Source organism: Myotis lucifugus, unplaced genomic scaffold (genome assembly GCF_000147115.1).
Source record: "Myotis lucifugus unplaced genomic scaffold, Myoluc2.0 scaffold_304, whole genome shotgun sequence".
Taxonomy (NCBI): Eukaryota; Metazoa; Chordata; class Mammalia; order Chiroptera; family Vespertilionidae; genus Myotis; species Myotis lucifugus.
This window is the reverse complement of record NW_005871352.1, coordinates 82,746-104,130: the sequence shown is the minus strand read 5'-3', so window position 1 is coordinate 104,130 and position 21,385 is coordinate 82,746. Positions and strand designations below refer to the sequence as shown.

At 39.7% G+C, this 21,385-nt stretch overlaps 1 protein-coding gene across 17 annotated transcripts in view; it reads left to right on the top strand.

Annotated features, from left to right (window-relative positions):
* Positions 1-21,385, top strand: part of FRMD6 (FERM domain containing 6) — a 74,156-nt gene that overhangs the window by 34,326 nt on the left and 18,445 nt on the right. For 5 of the 17 annotated variants that reach the window (XM_023763846.1, XM_006100224.3, XM_014465617.2 and 2 more), the window contains exons 2-6: positions 3,134-3,378; positions 10,756-10,846; positions 13,800-13,903; positions 14,886-14,962; positions 17,915-18,101. In XM_023763846.1, coding sequence (XP_023619614.1) covers positions 3,280-3,378; positions 10,756-10,846; positions 13,800-13,903; positions 14,886-14,962; positions 17,915-18,101 — 558 coding nt within the window. In that variant the 5' untranslated portion in view covers positions 3,134-3,279. Of the gene's footprint in view, positions 1-3,133; positions 3,379-10,749; positions 10,847-12,397; positions 12,542-13,799; positions 13,904-14,885; positions 14,963-17,914; positions 18,102-21,385 lie in introns of those variants that run through there. The other 12 variants (XM_006100225.3, XM_014465619.2, XM_023763850.1 and 9 more) reach the window with 11 other exon arrangements.

The window sequence follows — 21,385 nt, the reverse complement described above, 5'->3', positions numbered from 1 at the left end:
ACAATTCAGATTGGTATCAATGTTAATTCTTTCCCCCAGGACTGTCCAATTTAAGATTAAATTTTATACCGGAGCATATTAGAGATTTGGTAATTTTGCTATTTCAGTTGAACCTTTTAATCAGCTTTAATGCAGTTCTGGGTAAAGTAAAAACTTAATCCTATCTCTCTTTTCGGGCTTTTTTAGTTTGCCATCCTCAAAGCTTTCTAGAAAAAGCAGCAATGAAACATTACTGCTTCTTAAATACTCTGCTTTTGTTAGATTTTCTTCAGTAAACCTCTTTTAGTTTGTGGGGGTTTTTTACTGCATTATTTGAACGAAGAAATAAATAAAAATTGTACTCAAATGAAATTTTATAATTAACGAAGCATTGGAAACATCCTAAACCTCAGAATATATTTTTTCCCCTACGTTTTTCTTTTCATTCTAGAAAGTAGGTCAGGAGAAATACCGCCGGTTAATTGGTTTAATTAGAACTGGAAAATTATAGGAGGAACTCAATTTGAAGTGTAGATTTAAATAAGAAGAAATATACTGGGATTAATATCACTTAAGTGTTTGAATTTAAATAAGATGCATTTAAGCATAGCTTATAATTTCTTAAAAGATTTTAATGGCAGAGAGGATTGTAATGTATTAATACAGAGGGGGAAATTTGCCATGAAATGTAATACTTGACAAGGAAATCATTTTAGAATTGTGTTTCTTAAGCAGTATGCCTAAGAATTTTATTCTACAGGACCTTAATAGGTATGTGGTGGGTGGGGGAATATTCTCTGCCCAAGTAAGTTTGAGAAATATTAAGTTGAATGAATTTAAAAAGTTGCCTGCAGGACTTATCAGAGCTTTCAACTATTTCTGAATTTCTCTGAGAGCGTATATAGAGGGTACCCTGCTTTGCCAATTTACTTATTCCTAGATCACCGAGTGACATTTTTCAGGAAAATGTTCCGAGTGTACATATACATGTGACCTGTTTTAGGAATTTATACTTCACATGTGTACTTCCTGATGTGTACTATGGAGGCATTGTATCCAACCCTGTGCTTCCTTCTGTTAACTGAAGTGTGATTTCCAAATGTGACTGTATATCAGAAATAGCTGGGGAGCTTTTTTAAAAGATTAAGGTTTCTGGGCCCTGACCCTGACCCTGACCCTGGAGATTCTGACTGAGTAGAAATGTCACTGTGCTCAGGATCTGTATTTATTACAAATGTCCAGGTGACCCCGCTGCAGCCAGCACTGGTCCTACGATGGGTGCTTTGGAGCCGCTGAACTAAAAGTGTGTATGATTTAAATCGGTGATTGGATTCGGGTGCGGTGAGTTTGTGGTCATAGAACACATGGATCAACCCTCCCTTCCTGGAGAGAACTGCAGCAGGGACCTCCAGTGACCCTGTCGGGTGATGCGCTGGCTACAACCTAATGGGAAACAATCGCTATTATCCTTTAGGAAAAGCAGAATACTGCTAAGGGAGCTTTTGGTCACCGTCCCAGGGAGGCAATGCTATAAATAAGATTACCATTTGTGTTTACTTAGTTTGAGTAGCTCCCTTTTGGATAGTATATTATTTATACTTTAAATATCTTTTTTTTATTAATTTTAGAGAGAGGGGGGGGGAAAGGAGAGAGATAGGAACATCGATTAGAGAGAAACATCTGTTGGCTGCCTCCTGTACGTCCCTACTGGGGATGGAGCCTGCAGCGTAGGCATGTGCCCTGACCGACCGGGAATTGAACCGGTGACCTCTTGGTTCATGAGTCAGTGCTCAACCACCGAGCCACCCTGGCTGGGCATTTGTACTTTAAAAGGAAATACTATTTTATATTTATTCATGTGTCATCTAAGAGTATATTCTCTCCCACCCTCCTGCTGCTAACAAAGAATATATTCTCTCCCACCCTCCTGCTGGTTACAGATGGACAATTAACCTTAAGAAGCAAATCGACCAAGATTCTGTCTCATTTATACTTTGATTTATGTGAGCACTGATAATAGCTTTTCTATTAAAGCTATATGGTTATAAGTCTCTGCTTGGTAAAACAGTTCTCTATTCCTGGAAATTCTCTTTTGCTTCTCACAAATATAGGAACAATGTAAATATAACAGTATTAAAAAAGGAACAATATAAATATTGCTAATGGTTTGAGAGGCAACTAATCTTAACATATCTTTGTTGACTAGTGTTATATTAGCAATAAGGTATGAAGTATTAGACACACTCCTTAAAAGTAGGAAATATCCACCACTGTTTTAAAATTATTCTGCAAGGCCTTGCCAATGCAATGAGACATGAAACAGAAATAAAAAGACAATTATTGAAAATTGGAGAGAAACTTTTCATTGCTTGGAAATAAAATCATATACATTGAAAATCTGAGAGAAGTTAAAAAAATAAAATTAACATGTTGAATAAACTGATTAGATGTCAGAGATATCCAAAATCCACATTTCTTTTGTATACAAACGTACTAGCAGCTTGATACATACTGTCTTGTTGTTTCTTTGTATTTTATTGGTTGGTGAAATAACAAATAGAAAAATTGTTTGCATTGTCAAGTTAGAGAATTGGGAGAGAACAGTGCCATAAAAGGGAGAAACACGTTGCAAGGAGGGCATAGCAGCCGTGGTAAACGTCAGAGAGACATCCGTTACACCTCCTCGGATACTGCTGGTGGCCTGGCGGTCCCTGGCTTCTTCGTCCAGCCAGGCGGGGGACGTGGAAGAGGTGAAAGCCAGACCAAAGTGGTTGAAGAAGGAATGTCATGCCAGAGCCAAGACATTTATTTGAGTTTGTAACGGAAGAAAAGAGTTTGAGAACTTTGTTGTTGTCGTTGCTATTTTGTCATTTTGCTTCTTTTCCACGCCCTTTGTTATCTGTCCTGTGAGGCTGAAAACGCCTCAAAGGCAGCTCTGGGATGTGAGGGCTTTACGTTTAATTCCTGATTGCGAATGAAAGTTTTAAGGCAGTCGTTAGTGGGCGAGATGTAGAATGAATTTCAGGGAGTTCTCATTTATTCTAGGCAGCCCTAGCTATGAGACACGCTGTCCCTGTGCTGCTCATCTCCCTGTCTCTCCTCACCAATCTCACCGCCTTTATTCACGCCTGATTTGGGCTTTTTTGTTTTATAGCCGTGAAACCTCCATCGTGCCACATCATGGTGCTTCTCCTACAGAGTGTGTGATGAGGAGCGGAGTTTGGCTGTGGCGTTCTCGGAAGCAGCGGCGTTGCCGGGGACTCGGAGCCCAGCGCTGACCGCTAGAGAGGCCCCCACACAATGAACAAACTGAACTTCCGTAACAACAGAGTCATGCAAGACCGCCGGAGTGTGTGCATTTTCCTTCCCAATGACAAGTCTCTGAACATCATCATCAATGTGAGTGGATCCCATCTTGGAAATGTTTAAATAATTGTGTTCCCACCCGTGACCACATTCACGTTCTGACTTGGTTAACTAAGGGGTGAAGTTATTACAGAAAGAGATCATTAATCTGGCGGGTTGGGGTGCTAAAGTGTCCACACAGGTATGAACTCTGAATTAGGGCTGAAGTGCCGCTGACTTCAATAGCCTCTCACCTAGGGTGCAATGAGAGAATTTTGGCTACTATGTTATAGAAAAACAAACACTGCTATTTTTAAACTTTCGATTGAAATATAATTTATATTTATATATAATATGAATTTGCTTTTTAAATACTTTTGAGTTGTACCTACACACATGAAATAGTAATAAATTGCTAGCTTTTTAATGTATTTTGATCATTGTTTTAATAGTAGCCTAAGTCTAGCCAATTTCCTGAATAGGTTGTGCTTATGAACATTGAACTGTTGCTTGTGCTTCATGAGTCAAAGTTAATTCTCTTTAGTTCACCTGGACATTGAGGAGTATGACAGTATTTTTTTTAATTGAGTTATAAGTTACATGTAACAAAGTATAGGAATCTTAAGCATGCAGCTCAGTGAATTTTTACAAGTGTATACATCCTTGTAACCATTATCCAACTTGAGATACAGTCCATTGCCAGCACCCCAGAAAGACCTTTTGTGACTCTTCCTAGTCAAAAATCTCCACCCAAAGGGTAACAGCCATTCCCACCTCTATCGCCGTAGAGTAATCTTGCTTGTTTCGGAACTCCACGCCACTGACATTATGCGATATGTTCTCTTTTCTATTGGGCTTCTTTCACTCAACATTTGTCCTGTGAAATTCATCTATTTTATTGCATGTAACAGTAATTCTTTTTCATTGTTGTATAATATTCTGTTGTGTGAATATGCCAATATCTTTAACTATTGTTGATGGGTATTGGGTTATTTTAAATTTTGGACTATTATGAATAAAAATGTTATGAACATTTTATGTGTATGCATATATGCATACATTTCTGGGCTTATACCCAAGAGTGGAATCGTGGATCCCAAGGTATACATACGTTTAACTTTGGTAGAGACTGCCAAACAGTTTTATGGTAATCAATAGCATGCCTAGCATTTTTCAGTTCCTCTCCTTATTATCAATTTTCATTGATTGTATTCTGATGGAATTAAAGGGGGAAATTGCCTTAGCGCTTGCCTTGAATTAGTTTTTTTTGTTTTGTTTTGTTTTGCTATATGCTACTATATTTTAACTCAATTACTGTATAAAAGAATATTTCTAAATGTCATACTGAATATATATGGCATTTAAATAGCCTCGTTAAGCAGTTTAGATGGGGAAAGTTTCTTGCTTATTAACTGTTTTGGTTTTATCCTAACAATCACTACAGTTTCTTGATTTACTAATGCAGCCTTGTTTTTGCTTGTAGGGGTTGTCTGAAAATCAAACCTGCCTATTGAGTTAACTTTATCATCTGTTGGGCAGAATTTCTATTGATGAGGTACTCAGGGTACCTGTGCTGTTTTTGATGTGTGAAATGACAGACTATTATTTTTGCAGCATTTGGTTTTTAAAAACTAATAAAAATTGGCTACATATCTCTATTTCACTGTGGACACTGGCAAAATATATTAAAATGTAATTTATTTATATATGTGAGTATGCTATTTCAGTTCTTTTACACAGTTATATAAAAATGTACCCACTAAATTTTAAAAATATGCATAATCATATAGCGTAAGCACTTAAGATACTTCTCTCAATTCCATTTCTATCATTTTACCTGGTGGAATCTGTACACATGAGTTCATGTGTATGTATATACACACATACAGGATATGGAACAAAAGTTTACTGACCTCAGTAAAGTGGAAGGAAGATTAATCTGACTTCATAAGAAATACTAAAAGCTGACTATAATTTTCTAGGAAATTAATTTGTACTAAAATCTCAGGTGAGGAAGATAATTGTAGAGAACAGATTGGAAGACAGTCAATCTGTTAATTGTTGTACATCAGTGGCTTTAAAATTTTAATGTACATCAGAATTATTTGGTGAGCTCCTTAAATATTCAGACCATTGTACTCCACTCCTTGGAGATGCTGATGTAGTAAGTCTAGGGTAGGACTCAGGAATCTGCATTTAACAAGATCCCCTAAACTGGTGCTATAGATATTTTAAAGTCAAGCCAGACAGTCAAAGACCTTCATACCCTAATATCATCAAAGATCTTACTACTGGCACCATTGATCTTAACATAGTGTCAAATTGTGTTTTTGACATTGTGTTAATAGCCTTGTCCTGAGAATACATAGTAAAGGCAGAGTAAATGTAAGTTGTTAGTAATATAATTATCATCATTGTTGAGAAATGTAAGATTATTCATATTTTGACTCTACATTTTACTAGTTTTGTGACCTTTGGACAAGTTTCTTAAGCTCATTCACCTTCCTCACTTGCAAAAGCAACTTGCCCAGTACTCAGCACATAGTAGGCATTTGATTTATATTAACTCCCTTTCTGCCTTCCCTTTATGAAGAATAATTGAGGGGCAGTATGGTAGTGAAAAGTACTGAACTTTGTGAATGTACTGAACACACACTGACCTGAATTCAAATCCCATGTTTGGAAAGTTTATTAAACCTCCCTCAGCTTCAACATCTTCACCTATTATAAATTGGGAATAGTTACCAGTGGTACTGAGTGATTGTGAGAATTAAGGGTTAACACATAGCATAATTTCTCATACATAGATGATAGCTGGCATTATTACTTTCAGTTCTTACTCAGAGATTAATTTTGCACTTCTTTAATTCCCTTCTTCTGCAAAATTAGTATAATAGTTCCTACAGGATCGTCAGGACTGTGCGCCATATGTTGTCATAACTGAGGAGGGTTTGAGTGACAGGGACCTAGGTAAAAATCCATAGTCCCCGACTTGCTCTGCACCTTGGCAAGTTCATTTTTTGCTTCAGTTTCCTCATCTTTAAGGAGATAATCTTACTCTCCTCACAGGGACATTGCAAGGATTTAAAGATAGAACCTGCATAAAGCACAGTGCCCAGGCACTCTGAGCTGTTTGCCCATTTCAGCTGGGGCGCCTTGTTAATGAAACTCACAGGGAGAGTCTGAACTCTGTTAGGCCTATTCTTCTTCCAGGGTGTGTAGATCCCTTTGCCATGTTCAGATTCCTCTCTATCAAGGAGGGAGGGCCTGGGCTAAGGAGTGTGGGAACTCCTCACTGCCAGCAACCCCCATTCAAAGTTGCCAGAAAATAGCAGTTGATGTTTGTAGAGTTGTGGTATCACAAATTAACTGTAGCAAAATCTATTTCATTAATGGTCTAATTTTTTTTTATCATTTTTAAATAATGTTTTAAGCAAAGACAGTTTACTCCCTGAAGCATAGTTGATAGAATGTTATCTTCTGCAGGTGGGATAAGTTTAGTGTCTTCATCATTCCGAATTCTCCACGAGTTAAATTGATAGGGGCTGTTTTAAATTATTTTAATCAGCAGATAAATATTAAATGTGGAAACTTGGAAAATTTGGGAAATAAAATCATGCCAAATGTAAGAGCCACAAAATTTTTGAGTGATGTAAATTGTGACCAAGAGCTTGTACCTCTTCACTAAGACCAGAGTGAAGAGTTTTTTTGGTTTCTTTTCTGGAACATATTTTAAACATTTCTGCTCAAAAGAAACCATTGATATTTAGGATCAAATACTGTTTTTATCAAAAACTTCCATGTAGAGTATATTTTTAGATAATGCCTTAATTCTTAAAACCTCATACTCTATAGCACTTTTTAAAGTTCCCATTGCTCCTGAAGATTAAATAATGAACAATCTCACAACAGCTAACGTGTTGCCGTAGAAGACTCATACTAAGCCCAAGCTTGTTCTCAGGGCAGGTGAGACTTCAGAGCACAGCGCTGCTAATTGCAGTTTTTAAACAAGAACACTGTGCTTACCTGATAGTGTTAAAGAGCTTTATCAGTAGGCTCCCAAGTGCTTGATTTTAACATGCAGAACAACAATAATAATAATTATATGGGAAGTATGGAGGAAATGTACAGCATTATTTGAACAGCAGTTACACAATACAACCTAGGTTATGTTTATGGACAGTTTGTGGTTTAAGAATTTAAGAATTTTTCTGTGAACTTTTCAGCACATTTTATCCTAAAAGCTCTGTGTATGACATTTTTAGCTACAGTGTCAAAACTAAGAATTAAAGGTGCCCTAGGCTGTATTGCATTCTAAGTCTCAAATTTGTAGTATATAGTTCAGTTTTATGTAACATCTGATACTTTTCCCTCTACCAGTCTGCTTATTGAAGCGTATTTGTAAAGTGGAATTATGGTGCTATAGAACCCAAAATCCAAAGTCCTTTTAATGAATGAAGAGGATGATGGTTTCCCAGTGGTACATGTGTTCTCCCAGTGGTGTTGGTGGGTCTGCATTCACACATTTTCCCATTTACTACATGGTCTGTCTACTCGGTGGTCAGAGAGGAGTCTAGAGTCGTGGGACAGATCAAAAGGAGCGCACAGGGAAATCAGACTCCTGGCTTTCATTCATCAAATATTTACAGAGAGCCTACTGTATGTCCTGAGTATAAATAGGACACCTTTCCTAAGCCCCTGAATTTGTCTCTGGCCTTAACATAAAGACCTTTTGCGCTTTCCAGCGGATAAGGTGCTGTAGATGAGTTGCCGGCTAGTAATGGATGTGGAAAAGAGTAACAAGCCTATTTTTCTCACTCCGTTTGTCATTTTCACTGTTCTGAATTGTTTGGCTGTCAGTTATCAAGGAATTTCAGCATCTTTTTATTCTCCGAATCTGAGTTACATATTAAGGTAATGATAAAAAGTCGTTAATTCAGAATGAACTAATTTAGAATTTATAGTAATTAAAACTATAATTGTCATATTATCATTGAAGACAGAATTTGCAAGTTATAGTACAAACAAGAAGTGAAATGCCACCCATAATAGATAGAGCTGAAATGATAAACTGTCACGTTGCACATACTTTAATATATATGTACTAGAGGCCCAGTGCATGAAAATTCTCTCACAGTCCGGGAGCCCTGAGGCAGCCCGGCCTGCCCCCTCTCACAGTCCGGGAGCCCTGAGGGGTGGGAGGCGACCCAGCGTTCAGGGGAAGGCGACGCCCCATCACACCTCTGCTGCTGCCACTGCCGGCAGCACAAGCCTTGGCCGGCCCTGGCTGCCATCCAAGGCTTGCCTGTGCCTTGGGCTAGATCTGGACGGCTGGGGGGGCTGAGGGGACTGGGCGCTGCCATCTTGTGGCTGTGGACACCACCATCTTTGAGGACGTGGCAGTCAATTAGCATATTCCCTCCTTATTGGCTGTGGGCACTGCCATCTTTGCGATGGTGTGAGGGTCAATTAGCATATTCCCTCTTTATTAGATATAATAATCATATTACAGTACACAAATTAGCAAAGTTGTGAATTGCTGCCTTTGTCACTTGACCTTAAGCTTTCTGGATCTTATTTTTTTATTTCTATAAAATGAAGCAGTTGACCAATTGGGTCTCTTAAAGTCAATTCCAACTCTAATGATCTTTTGTCATTCTGAATTCAACAAGGTATACTCAGCACAATTTCTATCTCCCAAAACACTTCATTAAATATTTGAGAAGCCTTAAAACTATATCTTTTAAGGACTGTTTTATCATTCAACATGTGACTTTTCAGAATAATTTACTCCCAGGGTTTCAAATTAATGTGGTTTTATGATGTTTGATTTATACTAGAATTCAGAAAGGGAACCTGGTTTAGGTACCTAAAAGTATAAGATAATAAAATGATGAATTAAGATACATAAGAGCTAGGCATTTATGTATTGTACAATATATGAGTATTTTGCTTAGGCCGTCACGAGGAAAACTTTCCTTATACTTGCCAAATTTGATAATCTGAGTAGGCTGTTTTGGGTTCCTTCCGAAATATTTATCGCATACCATAATGGGTTTAGACTAAGGCCTTGCCCAAGTATCATAAGATTTATGAGTTTTCTACAGATTGCATTGGGAATTTATTACCATGTGTAAAAATCTGTATTGTGATCATTATTGAAACTCAGCCACAGATTAAAGTGGTTGATTTTGTATATATCTATAATAATAAAAGCATAGTATGCTAATTAGGCTGGATGTCCTTCCGGAAGACCTTCTGGATGAAGCCTGGGCTGCGAGGGAAGCCTGGGTCCCAGGTGCCTGCCGGCGACCAGAGGGAAGCCCAGGTCTCGGGTGCCAGAGGGAAGCTAGTGCCAGCAGCTGGGGGAAGGAAGGCCTATTCTTGCACAATTTTCATGCACTGAACCTCATATATATATATATATATATATATATATATATATACACACACACACACACACACATATATACATACACACATACATACAGACAGACAGTCCTCGGGCTACATAGGACTCGACGTATGTCGTTTTATGGTTATGTCGCCATCTCCCATTTATTTATTTAAAAAAAAGTTCTGTCATTTCATCGTATGTACATATGTGCTTTATGTTTTTTATTATTTATTTACCACAAGTAAAGGTCAGGAATTGTTATCTTTCTTTTAAATTTTTTTTACTGTTTCACTTCATTACTGCTGTGTATGTGCTCCATGTGAGTGACGTAGGTGCTTATGTAGGTGGGTTCTGACTTACGGTGAAAATCGCATTATGTCACGCCGAAGGAATGGATCTCTGACGTAACCTGAAAACCTACTGTATATATTTTTTTATTGATTTCAGAGAGGAAGGGAGAGGGAGAGAGAGACAGAAACATCAGTGATGAGAGGGAATCATTGATTGGTTGCCTCCTGTACACCCTCTAATGGGGATTGAGCCCGCAACCTGGGCATGTGCCCTTGACCAGAATCAAACCTGGGACCCTTCAGTCCTCAGGCCAGTGCTCTATCCACTGAGCCAGACTGGACAGGGCAAAGTAGACACTTTCAATAAACCCAACAGTTGTTTTGCTAGTGTCAGCTTATCCTTTCCAGGAATCTGTTTAGGACAGTGATGGCGAACCTATGACACGCGTGTCAGAGGTGACACGTGAACTCATTTTTTTGGTTGATTTTTCTTTGTTAAATGGCATTTAAATATAAAATAAATATCAAAAATATAAATCTTTGTTTTACTATGGTTGCAAATATCAAAAAATTTCTATATGTGACACGGCACCAGAGTTAAGTTAGGGTTTTTCAAAATGCTGACACGCCGAGCTCAAAAGGTTCGCCATCACTGGTTTAGGATGCATTAAATTGTCCAGTTGTGGCTCACTATGTGGACTTGGTTAAATTATTATCTCAAGTTGTATTTTTCCCCCCCTGTAGGTTAAAATTCTGTGTCACCAGTTGCTGGTCCAGGTGTGTGACCTACTCAGGCTAAAGGACTGTCACCTCTTTGGACTCAGTGTTATACAGAGTAAGTCTTATCCGCATCTCTGATGGATTCAGCCAACTATGCCAAAGGAAATGACATTTTATACCTGTCACTTAAGTTGGGCATATGTTATGAAATTGTGATTCCAAAAATACCTGTAAACTGATCATCGTTTTTAGTCTAGCATTCATTTTTTTAAACTGAAGTCTTGTGTATTTTTTTCAAGATTTCAAATCTTAGATCATGTATTTATTGTAGTTTGAACTTAAAAATGTTTTCCTCTTTAGGAGTCTGGATTTTATGTGTTTGCTCTTTTATGTTTTAATGAACCAAGCTTGATTTTTGTTTCCCTGCACAGAGGGAGCAGCTGGAGCTAATAGGAAATTAGCTTGGCTATTTTAGTAATTTAATTTGTTTTAGAATTTTTGGCATGAAAAGAAATGTAGACACAATGAAACTGACTTTCCTCTATTCAGGTTCACTTGCTGTTGACTGTATAACAAAGTGCCCTGTTAATTTACTCTTATTTCCTATTTGTTCCTCCTTACCCCTTCTCTTTTCTCCAGTCAGAATCTATAGCTTTGAGATATGGGATCAGTTTCCTCTGTATACTTTATATGGAGAAGATTTTCAAGGGAAGGGCTTCTCAACCCTACCATCTTAACTAGTTAGAGTTAAGGTCCCAGGGTTTACCTGTGGCCATTCCTTATAAGCTTTCTTCTTTCAAATAGTAATTAAAATTTCTCTGGGCCCTGGCTGGTGTGGCTCAATTGGTTTGAGCTTCAGTCAGAACCAATCAATGTTTCTCTCTTACACTGAGGTCTTTCTGTCTTTCCCTTTCTTTCTCTAAAATAATTTTTTTTAAAAAATTCCTTTAAATTAATCTTCTAAATACCAAAAACCTTTCATATTTTTGTTCAGTTTTTCAAGGAGAATTGTTTGTGAAATGTTGTTATATTTACACTTGGATATGAATTATTTTTTGCTACAGGAATTGGTTTAATGTAAAGGCTATGATATCTTGAGAAAATGGTTAGTACCATAAAACGCTTAGATCTGTCAGATTGGAAAGTGTGTCATGATCAACTGGTAAGCAAGGCTCTTCTCCCAAATGTGAGCTGTTGTCAGTGTTTTTAGGTGAGGCCAGAGCAGGGAACATGTCAGGAACCCACGAATCAACCATTTGCTCTTCACTTTCTTCCCATGGTAGTTAAAGCAATAAAAACACAAATGCTCAGCTCCATCCCAGCGTTAGTACATACCTCATTCATTCTTTCAAGACGGGGTCTGGGAGGAAATAAGGCGCCCTGTGGGTCCTGAATAACTTCACGTTTACTCGGTACTGAGGTTCATTCTTCTTACTACATAAGCAGACTGTTGATCTTTGTTGTTGAACAAGTCAGTCTAATAAAACCAGTTTACACCTTCCTTCGGATTCAAAAGAAGGGACTTTAAGGTGTTCTTTTTAAAAGAGAGATTGTAACATGGCGAAAGAACGCTGGAACAGGAATCTGATGACCTGGTTCTAATTCTGGTTCTGCAACTTGCTAACTATGTGGCTTTAGACATGTCGCTTGACTTCCCCCGTTTCAGTTTTCTCACATGTCGAATGGAAACTACTGTGCCACCTGCTTTGCAGGACTGGTGTGTGCATGAGAATTCTTAAAGAATGAAGCTCTGGTCAGACTGTCAGATGGCAGGGGCAGCGGCATTTGAAAACTGTGCATGTGCTGTATGGTGAGCAGTCTCGGTTCTACTCATTGGGCTGCTGCTTCAGACGGGAACTCAAGCCAAACAAATCAGGTTCAACGGGAAGGTTGTCTGATCTTGTCCATTTCGTGTTTAATCGGTAACGTGGGCGAGATGAGCAATGGTGTTAATCAGTCTGATAAGTTAAGAAACATCTTTCTTTCTCTGGGACCTTTTCCTCTCCCTGTCATTCACATTGGTTATTTAATATTGCCAGTTATAGACAAAGAGTGGCTTCACCCTCCCTGTTCTCTTCTGGCACTTTCCCAGTCGAACCCCAGCATTCAGCCAGGAGTGACAGTGTGGTCACGTATGTCATCCCTGGAGTGGTCCAAGAAATACACTTCCCTTTCAGAAGGAGGACATTTTTAAGTGGAGCTTCCCACGAGCCCGCCCCCTTGGTGAGGATTAGAGAAAAAGAAATAAGCTTTTAAGGAAAAAAAAAAGAAAAAGATTAAAACTTTTGTACAAGATAGGAATGCTGAAGGCTTTTCTTGTGAAATAAATCTCTCTTAAAAGAGTCTCTTTGAGAAGTCTGAAAAACCTCTATATTTTTTATTAGCTTGTTTTCACATGTTTAGATCGCTTTGACATGGGTTTTTAGCAGTCTCATTTTCTGTTCGTCTAGAAGAAATCTTTTGGCATTCATTCTTGTTTTGCATAAGATTCTTCTCCTCTTCCCACAAGATCAGTCCCAAAGGCAGCGTGAGTAATGGTTCATCATTTTGTCACGCTGTGTTGTACGGGGAGAATACTCGAGGATTGCTCCTCATGAAGCCCAGGTCAGGCCCCCCACTTGAAAATGTGTGGTTATTATCAGCGTTATCTGATTTCCTACACAGCAGTGAGGATGGTGTTTCTGCACTGTTTCATTATTGTGCCCGTGTGGGAAGAGTCTTCTGAGAGCTAAACAAAAGCATGTTTTGGTAAAACCAAGTAACGTCCAGTGTTGGAAGTTAGACTGTAAGCCGTATTGACCCTCGAAACTAAGTACAAGTCGGAAAATATATTAATAGTATGTGTGCGGTATTACAAAAAGCAAAATAATTCAAAAAGGCCATCATTATTGTCTAGCCCACAGGACTTATGTCTTAGTATCTTGTTGCATTTTCTTAGTAGTATGTGAATTCAGAGTACATTCATAAATCTTGAGGCTTTCTTTGAAAAACCTGTTTCTTTGTCTATTCTTTTCTTTTAAAAAAAATTAAACATTTTTCTCACCTTGTCTCCTCTTTTTAATGTGCAGATAATGAGCATGTGTATATGGAGCTGTCACAAAAGCTTTATAAGTATTGTCCAAAAGAATGGAAGAAAGAGGCCAGCAAGGTACGACAATACGAATTCTCTTGGGTGAGATGACATTTATGAGCAAAATTATTTTGATTTCTTAATAAAAGGTTTATTTTAGCCATTCTACATTAAAAATATTGTCAACAACATTTTATACAGTCGAGAATGGAAAAGGGAAATGCATTTTCAAAGTTCTAAAATGTCACCTTAATGAAGTATGAATAGCTTATAGCATACAACTAGATTTGGAATATCTGTTTAATAAGTAATCCTGGATAATACCTTTTCAATAATCATGGGATAAGGCGTTGAAATGAAAAGTATGGAAAAGTACATGTTCTCTCTTGTGGCTGTGTGAGTTGTCCAAACTGTTGTTCTAAATAGTATGAGCAACTTCTGAATCTACTTTGACTATCCTTACATTTGATACTTTGTTACTTTATTGTGCTGGTGCCTTTATTTACACGGGGGAGCACTCACGGGGATTTACCTCGTGTTTTCAGGATCACCCTCCTAAGTCAGGAATAAATCCCCAGTGTCTGATCCTAGAGCCTCCAATTTGTATTTAAGAATTCTTGGAATAAACTGGAAGGCCACTTCAAAGCTAACTACAAAGTAAGGAGCACGAATGTCTAAATAAACAAACGGCATATTAGAATTTGGTATGTGGAATGTCAGAGGAACAAGAGAACATTTGTAATGAGGAGCAAATGGTCACCACAGGGGACAGAGCTGAGAAAGGAGCTGGATCTCAGCTAGAAATTTCCACTGGCATTTATTTTTATCTCCCCTTCTGTTGTCATTGGCATTACAGTGAATGAGTATCAGATACAGTAATGATGCTTTATGACTTCCTGGTTGTGCATGAATCTGGTATCCATATGGGACAACTGTCTGCCCGCTGCAAGGCCACACTCACCAGGAGTAGATAAAACCTTTCAGTGTTTAGAAAGTAGCTTATAAATAGTGGTAAGTGATTACTTTTGAAATCCACTGTTGCAGCAACTGAAAATAGCTTGTTTTTTATGTGACTTTGTTTTAGGGTATTGACCAGTTTGGACCTCCTATGATTATCCACTTCCGAGTACAGTACTATGTGGAAAACGGCAAACTGATCAGGTATGAGGACAGGGAGAGAGTCAACCTGTCTTTCCCATGGCACTCATCTTCCCACACAAACAAACCAGCGAAAGTACTATGACCAAATCAAGTACTCGTGTTTGTCTGTCTCCACTGCTAGACTATAAATTCTGTAAGAGCAGGAAAATATATATATTTGATTTCTGAGATGAAGGGAGAGGGGGAGAGAGACAGAAATATCAATGATGAGAATCATTGATCGGCTGCTTCCTGCACACCCCCTACTGGGGATCGAGCCCGCAACCCGGGCGTGTGCCCTGACCTGGAATTGAACCGTGACCGCCTGGTTCATATGTTGATGCTCAATCACTGAGCCACACCAGCCAGCCTGTCTCATAGGTTTTATTTTTATTTTATTTATTTATTTTTTGTTAATCCTCACCTGAGGATATTTTTCCATTGATTTTTAGAGAGAATGGAAGGAAGGGGGAGAGACAGAGAGAGAGAACATTAATGTGAAAGAGACACATCAGTTGGTTGCCTCCCACATGCGTCCCAATCGGGGCTGGGGATTGAGCCTGCAACTGAGGTACATGTCCTTGACCAGAATCGAACCTGCAACCCTTCAGTCCTCAGGCCTGCCCGTCACTCTATCCATTGAGCCAAATTGGCTAGGGCAAGGGATTTTTTTTTTTTAATCTTTTTGCAAGTGCATGTATCCTCAGGTCCTACAATAAAAGTACAGTATACACTCAATAAATACTTGTTAAGTAAGTGAATGACTATGTTAGGCTATTGATGAAAATGTTAGCAATACAGCTGACTCACATTCTCTGTACTCCACATTTTCTTTTCTTTTTTTTAATATAGTTTTATTTATTTCAGAGAGGAAGGGAGAAGAGAGAGATAGAAGCATCAATGATAAGAGGGAATCATTGATTGGCTGCCTCCTGCACATTGGACCGAGCCCACAACCCAAGCATGTGCCCTTGACTGAAATCAAACCTGGGACCCATCGGTCTGCAGGCCAACGCTCTATCCACTGAGCCAAACCGGCTAGGGCTGCATTCCACATTTTCAATAACAAATAAGTCACCAAAAAGATACTTCATTCAAGAAGGAACTCGCACTTTTGTGAAGAGTAGAGAAATTGATGAAAGGATTATATTCCTTTTTGTTGAGGGGGGCGCGGAGTGGGGCAGCAGCAAGAACGCTCTCCTATAAAAACACATGGGTGTTTACAGCCTGGTTTTCTTTTCACTGTGGGGGTCTTGCTTGTGTTCTTGGCATTACCTTTAAAGCTAAGATTATGCCCAGTGGAGTCCTCCTGTGAGAATCTTAGATGCGGTTTGGCAAGGGCAGGTAATTGATTCTTTGTCTGGACGTAGCTGCATGAACAATACTATGCCCATGATACAAACTCCGAGTTCACTGTTTTAAAAGCAAGTTTACCCTTTGCTTAGGAGGAGTCAGGGCTGGAAACTTTCAGAGGTGATCTTGTTGGCTGATAGAAAATACTAGAAATGGGAACTCTGAGTTTTACTTATTTCCTATTAAACTTTGAGAAACCCCATGTAACAGACAACAGATACATTTGCCTAGTGAGTTACATGTGAAATTCGCTCTTAATATTTATATCATCGCCATAGGCACATTACAAAGTAAAATATATTAGTCCATAAAGAATTTTTTTAAAGACTGAGAAAGTTTTTAGTTATTCTCGATTTATATAAAGATTTTACTCAATTTACCTACTATGTATGGAATGCACTTTACTAAGTATGGCATTAACCGCCTGGGGCTAGTGAATGTTTAATTTATCCCAATACTTCTGCCCTTTCCCCCTGGGATGAACTAGTCCAAACACTGTGTGATCAGCATTATAAAAAGAAGTGCTCTGAAAAGTACTCTGTGCCAAGGGGGGAAAAAATTACATAAATGCTTTATTTTTATTCTCTTTTGTTTGTTTCTGTCAAATGCTTTATTTTTAAACTCTTGATACTTAAACATGATCTTGGTAAAAATAAGCCCATATGTTTTCATTATCATCAGCTAATGAACTATGAATCTCAGCTAAAAGCATTCAACCTACAATAATAAAGAGGCAAATAAGCACATTAACTATACACCTACGTGTTCTCTTGCATTTCTACTTTAATCACTGAGGCGTCCTATGTGCCTGTGACATCTTCTGGAGCTAGACCATGTTTTTCCCAGTCAGCACTTCTTGCTCAACATGTTTAATGGGGACTATATTTATTTCTGACCTCAGTGGATTGCAATGAGTGCACTGCTAGTATTTCCATTTTTGAGGAGTATCATGGTTGTCATAACATGTGCCTATTAAAACACACCCATAAAGTAACACCCACTTAATAATAATTTTTAAAAAAAGATTTAAGGGAAGCATTTTTCAGTTCATTCATTCTGAAAGAGGAAAAAGAAATCACACCTTTTGTAGTGAAATTTTTTTTTCTAGACAGTCTCATAAACAAACATCTTTAAAAGGGCCTTAGAGTATTTGTAATGTGCTCAAGCTGAAAAACAAAAAAGAATAGCAAAAGATTAAAGCCAGGGTTGGGTTGTCCCCTCAGATTTGTCCTTATTTATATTATGTGCACAGCATTATTGTAACAAAATTATTTCACTGCAACCAATACCTAGGCTTCTATTGTCATACTTGTTTAATGAAATACTTACCGTATTAGAGTGGAAGGATCCCGACCGTTTTTCCAGTCTCTGAATGAATCGAATGTCACAGGTCTTAGGGAATGTGATTTTTGCAGCCAGGGTAGTCTGACTCCGAATTCAGTGAGGCAGCGATCAGGTGTTCCTACAACCTCCCCTTTTTTCAGTGAGTGGGGAAGGAGAGGGGGAGAGCAGGGAGCCGAAACAGAAGAGCCCTTGTCAGCAGATGGATAGCAGGATTTGGGTTCTGTTTACATGCCATTGGATTGTACCATCAAAATGTGTTTTCTTGTATTTTCCTAGTGACAGAGCAGCAAGATTCTATTATTACTGGCACCTGAAAAAACAAGTGCTTCATTCTCAGTGTGTGCTCCGCGAGGAGGCCTATTTCCTGCTGGCAGCCTTTGCCCTGCAGGCTGACCTTGGGAACTTCAAAAGGGATAAGCACCAAGGAAAATACTTCGAGCCGGAGGCTTACTTCCCATCTTGGGTAGGCACTGTTTTCAAATTCTAAAGTGTGTTCTCTAGAGAGCATGCTTCTACGTCATTGGGCAGCTACACGCGCTGCTTCAAGAAATGGGAGCCCAGATGTTTTGTGGCCGGTGAAACCCTTCATGATGCGCAAAATATAAGTCTAACACTTAAGAGCGTGATACCCGTGCTGTCTTCATAGACTCGGCTGGCTTATAGTTAACGCGGAAGAAGACTGCTCTCCATTCTAAACATGCTGGAACGTGGAGTTTGCCAGCCTGCTTTTGGTGTTTCCATGGCCTTGATCTTATTTACTCTTAATTTGAGAAAGCTTTTCTCCTTCCCAGTCAACCCCATTGTAAGGTGAAAATATTGTTAAGTCAAGATGCATTCAATATACCTAACTTACCGAATACCCTAGCGCAGCCTGGCCCACCTTAAAATGTGCTCAGAACACTTACACTGGCCTGCAGTGAGGTGGAATCATCCAACACAAAGCCTGTTTTTTGATAAAGTGTCGAATATATCATGATTTTTTGACTACTATACTGAAAGTGGAAAACAGAATGGTTGCTTGGGTCCCCAGCGTTAGTGAGCACAGCTAGAAGCCTGAACACAGCCTGGAGCGTGCTTGAAGCCTTGAACTAAAGAAAAAAGAAAAAATGCTGGTGACACAGTGGATACAGAGTGTCCATTGTTTGCCCCTGTGACCCTGTGGCTCACCACCACTGTCCAGCATCACGAGAGAAGACTGAACTGCAGATCACTAGCTGGGGGGGGATATCATTCCAAATTCGAAGTTCAGTCTCTGCTGAAAGCATATTGCTTTCACATCATAGTCAAGAAATCCTAAGTCGAGCCATCATGTAAGTCAGAGGCCCCTTGACCCTGTGTGTAAGTAAACTCCTTGCTCTGACCACCATCTCCTTACTTCAGCGAGGAAATTTAGGTTATTCCAGCATGAACTATTCAACTGTACTTTCTCTACCCCGGCCCGTCTGTTCTGCCCCCATCCTTCCTCCAGGTCTCTGCTGTAACTTCTTTCTCTTACCTTTACCCTCTGCTCTTCAGTCAGAACATACACGACAGGCTTGGTTTGCACCCCCATCCTTGGAAGGAAGGAAGGGAAAGAAATGCTGCCTCTCCTGCCTTCCCTTCTCAGTAACGCTTCTTGAAAAAGCGATGTCTATTTGATTTTCTAGCTTCTTTGCTTCCCACGTGTACTCCTCCACCCACCTCCATCTGCCTGCTCTCCCCACCGCCCCACTCATGGGCTGTCCCTCAGGTCACCAGTGACCTTTAAGTGGCCAAATCCAGTGAACACTTTCACTCCCTGAATTTCTCCGCTGCCCTTGACATGTCACCCCTCCCGATCACGGGAGATTTCATCCAACTGAATGCTTTTAACAACCACCTCTCCCGTGAGTCCGTGAGATAGCTGTTCACCGGAGGCATCTCAAATTCAGAATGTGCTGAGTCAAACTCATCTTCTTCCCACCACCTCAGTTCGGTTATTCCTGCCTCCGTGTTCCTAATCTCAGCTGGCGGCACTGCTGTCCACCCCGTCACCCAGAAACTTGGGAGTCACACAGCACTCCCTCCCTGACCACCTATCCTTCTCCCCGTCCCACCCAGTCAACCAGAACGTCCTCTTCCCTAAACAGCCGATAACCCATCACCCGGCGTAAGAACTAAAATTCTCTTGTATTTTTGTTCACTTCCTACATGTCTGTCTATTGCGTCCCCTCCCCACCATTGTTCCTCCGCCTCCCAGCTTCCAGCTCTTGTGAGCACTCAACAGCCCTGCTGTGGAGGTTTGCTTTGGCTTCGGATGGAAGCCCCCAGGGCTCCCCTGTCACCTGCAGCGTGCAGCCCGCTGCCAAGCATGCCTGAGGAGCTTTGCAGGATGTGTGCAGCCCGCTCCCAAGCATGCCTGAGGAGCTTTGCAGGACGTGGCCCCTCCCCACACCCTTTCCAGATTCCTTTCTGACTGTCCTCACCTTGAATTTTATGCGGTAGCATCGTCCAGTAATCCCCGTGTCTCCACACCTGTGGTGGCTCTCACTCTGGCCTTTCTCCCTCCAATTATTTTAGCCTGTGCAGCCCCTCTCCCCGCTTCACCCAACTCCTTCCAACACTCCGCTCAGGGGTCGCTTCCTCTGGGTAGATGGACCAGGTGCCAGGGCCCCTCCTCTGTGCTCAACAAGACCCTGTTTTACATCTTATTTTCAAATAACTCTTTATCTTTTGGGCCCAACCCCAGTAACCTTAGTGTTTCTTGGTATGTCCTAAAGGACAGACATAAATTTACCCTTTTCTGTTTCCTCGGCACTTCACATTAAGGTGCTCAATATAAGTTTTTGTTGACCGACTGACAGTTGATTGACAGTGCTTCAGTTGTTGGAGGAGAAACCACAAAAGGTGTCAAGCTTTTACATAGCAATGTCTGTTGGGCCCAAATTAGCCTGCTTTTACATTCCCTAGTTGTCATCAGGTGCTCACTGAGCCTTGGTCATTTACATCGGAGCTTCCCATCCATGTGCCGTGGCGTCTGGAGTGCCCGGGTACCAGTGTCCTCAACCCTTGGGGCCACCAAAGTCACTGCTTCAGTACCCTTGCAAGTACTATTTTCTATGTGTTCTCTGACCTGAACACAGTTAACAAATACTGATATAGATGACCTTCATGTAAAAGGCATCTAGAGAGAAAAATCTGTAATTTTAGTTCTCAGTAAAACTTGAAAATTGGCCAGTAATTTATCATGCTTAATTCAATAGAAAGAAACAAAAAATGTCAGTATCTATAAAACATTTTAAAACTAAAAATTCTCTAATTTTTTTATTCTGATGATTTTAAACATCACTCTAGTTTCCTTTGTGTGATTCCACATCTGATAGTCCTTATGAAATCAGGTAGGACCTTTAATCGACACCTTTCTCTGAGCCTGCAGCTGCTGGATACTGAGTACTTTTGACATCTCAAAGCTCAGGCTACTGTCTGATGAAAATATAAGCCACAGTCGATTACAATGAATGTATGAAATAAATTGTTTTCTCATAAGTATCCAATAGACTGTTCATATCAGCTTCTTATGCAAAAAACACACGTTTCAGAGAATTTCTCGCAGTCCCCTGCCTTTTTTTGGATTAACATTTAGAGTCTCCCACGCTGTGGCTATGATTTTGGAAGAGTTAAGTAGGATCCAGAACCTGAAGATGTGCTGACAGGAGATGTATTTCATGGTACCAGTAATTTTGCAAGTATAAGGAATGATGTGTACAAAATTGTGCAAGTTTGCATGGT